The sequence below is a fragment of the Quercus lobata genome, chromosome 5 (genome assembly GCF_001633185.2).
Source record: "Quercus lobata isolate SW786 chromosome 5, ValleyOak3.0 Primary Assembly, whole genome shotgun sequence".
Taxonomy (NCBI): domain Eukaryota; kingdom Viridiplantae; phylum Streptophyta; class Magnoliopsida; order Fagales; family Fagaceae; genus Quercus; species Quercus lobata.
Window position 1 is genome coordinate 56728214 of NC_044908.1, and position 2889 is coordinate 56731102.

The 2889-nt window shown below is 30.4% G+C and overlaps 1 protein-coding gene across 1 annotated transcript; it reads left to right on the forward strand.

Moving 5' to 3' along the window:
* The first annotated feature begins 1332 nt into the window (after window positions 1-1332).
* On the forward strand, window positions 1333-2645 carry LOC115990753 (sugar transport protein 1-like). The gene is made up of 2 exons (XM_031114547.1): window positions 1333-1503; window positions 1626-2645. The coding sequence occupies exons 1-2, from the start codon at window positions 1333-1335 to the stop codon at window positions 2643-2645; spliced, it is 1191 nt and encodes a 396-aa protein (XP_030970407.1).
* The last annotated feature ends 244 nt before the right edge of the window (window positions 2646-2889 follow it).

Genomic DNA, 2889 nt, shown 5'->3' on the forward strand with positions numbered 1-2889 from the left:
TGAGTTAATTACATCATGTAGGGTAGTCAAATATCAAGGTTATAACCTTAGAACAATCTGCTGCCTAAGAAAATCAACACAGCGTAGCACCACTATTAATCATGACTAAAAAAAAAGGATGCTAGATAGAAGCAAAAACCTGCCTTTTTATTTTTTTTATTTCTTATGCAACATTACTGAGGCAGAAAATGACTTTCACAAAGCATAAGTCATATTTTGTCCACTCATGTGTGGTTGTTTGCTTTTTACTAAACTATTTGACTTGCATTTCCTAATTTCACTAAATATTGGAAAATAATGTAAAGCAAAATGTTTTACACCAAAAGAAAAGAAATATATATATTTGAATATGGATTTAATATTTGCTATTTTGATTCTAGGTGCAGTTAACACGAATGAATCACTCACACTTTTTGGTGTTTACAAAGAAATGCAATTTACAAAGACAACCAATTATTGTTCATTTTATGATAATAACTACTATACTAAAATAAGTCTATTACATCAAGTGTTAATGCAACAAAATTAGTATAGTGGTATTAGACATAATATCACATCTAAAAATTAAAAGTTGTTGCAATAGTAACTTAAAAATAGTAAATTATTACATTAATAATAATTAGTTGTAATAATTTATAATTTTCAGTTGCAATAGAGATTTTAATACTAAATTGAATTTAGAAATTTTTTTGCAATAGCTTAAATTGAAGAAATCAATTTTTTTAATAACTTAAATTGAAGAAACCATTGTAATAACTTGATACCAATTATATATTTTGCGATATATTATAATAGATTGAAATTTCAAAGAGATGGCTTATTGCAACAAATTTAACATTGCAATAACTAAAATATCTATTATTTTACAATTTATTGCAATGAAAAATATGAAGCTGCAATGAATATATTATTACAATGATCTAATTCCAATTATTTTACAATCTATTGTCAGAAAAATTATGAAAAATTTAATTATTACAATAAATATACCGTTGCAATAATTTGAACCAAATTATTTTTGTCAATTCTTTACAATCTATTGTAATAAAATTTATGAAATAATAGCCTATTGCTACAAGATATTCAAAGTAATAAATTGTTTATTGCAATAGCAAATATATTACATCAAAATTTTCATTAAAATATTTAAGATTTATTGCAACAAAGTTTTTTTGTAGCACAAACTTATTACCTCAAATTTTATTGCAACACTTCGCATAAACTATTGCAATGATTTCGATGTTATTGCAACGATTTTTTTTGTTGTAATAAACATTTTTTGTTGTAGTGAAACTTGATAGTTTGGTTGCATGCCTTTCCCTTGCTGCTGCAATGTCAATCCTCCCTGCATTTGTATGTTCGAAGCTATATGATAGAAAGCTATTGGTTGCTATTGGCTTTGGACTCGTGTTGGTGGGATCCATACTCTCATTAGTAAAGAACCTTCCTACCCTATTTATTGGTCGAATCATTTGTGGTCTTGGAGTAGGATGTATTCTACAGGTATTACATCTTATTTTAGAATTTTAAAAATTAACTTATATGATGTTTGTGTATGATTATAAGAAAATGATTTTTTCATGAATGTTAATGTGATGTATGCAAACAATTACATTCTATTGTAGGTTCTTCCTGTCTATATTTTAGAATCTACTCTAGCTAAGTGTGCAAACTCCTTAGCTACTAAATTTAACTATGGTTTTAATTTGGGCGGATTCATTGTGGCATCAACCATAAACTATTTATTGGCAGAGACTGAGTCAGGGTGGAGGTGGTCTTTTGGTCTTTCAGGAGCTTTAGCTCTTGCATCCTTGAGGCTATATGCTACTATTCCTGAGAGTCCACAATATTTTATTGAGATGAAAGACATTGAAAGAGCTAAAAATTCTTTTGAAAGGACTAGAGGTAGTGTAATAGATGCTGAATTTGACAAATTCTTAGCAGAGGGTGAAGGAGTTTATGATTCCTTGTCTCAACCCTTTAGATTTGAGTATATGCCATATCTATTGATTGCATGTGTAAGAGAGGTTTTCATGCAAATGACGGGAATATTTGCCATAAACTTCTTCGCCCTAGTATTTTTAACATCTGTTGGTGTGTTTGCCTCTACTTCTTATATTTCATCCATGGCAGTTGGGTATACAAATTTCATTATGGTAATTTTGGGAGCTAAGTTATTTGGTCGATACAAAAGACGAGTAGTGATGCGATCTTCTGCATCTATGATGGCCTTCAAATTATTTATGATATTTGGTCTACTGCGATTGAATGACTATAGTGTGGTGTACTTCGAAGTGGATGTTGATGTTGCCATTTCTGTTTACATGTTTTTCTATGTGGGTGCATATGCAGTGATTAGTGGACCCCTAGGATGGCTTAGTGTTCCTTTACCTTGGAGAGCTAAGAATATGGGATCTGTTTTGACATTGACAATTTCCATGTTACTCATGAGCTTAATGGCCTACATGTCAGTGCCTGTTGGATGTGCCTATAAGGAATATATTGTTCTTCTTTTTGCCATACTTGCTCTAGTGATGGAAGCATTCATTAACATTTTGGTTCCAGAAACAAGAAACATAAGTGAAGAAGAAATGGGGAACACACCGATTTTGGAAGAAGTGCATATGATGAAGCCTGAAGCCTGAAGCTTGAAACCTGAAGCCAGCCTTGCTATATTTATATATGCTAGTTTTACTTTTTCTCTAGTTCTTCTGTATAAATAGTTTGGTTCTTCTAATATTATAAGACTACTCTTCTCTTTTATGTAAACAGTATTTCTTCTAATTTTCTCCTAAATTTGAATGGAAATTCTGTTTCTTTGTGATTAGGCTGGGAACTGTGTACTTGAGTTTCTCAATATTGGATCTAAGTTTTGTAGAATTGTTAAAA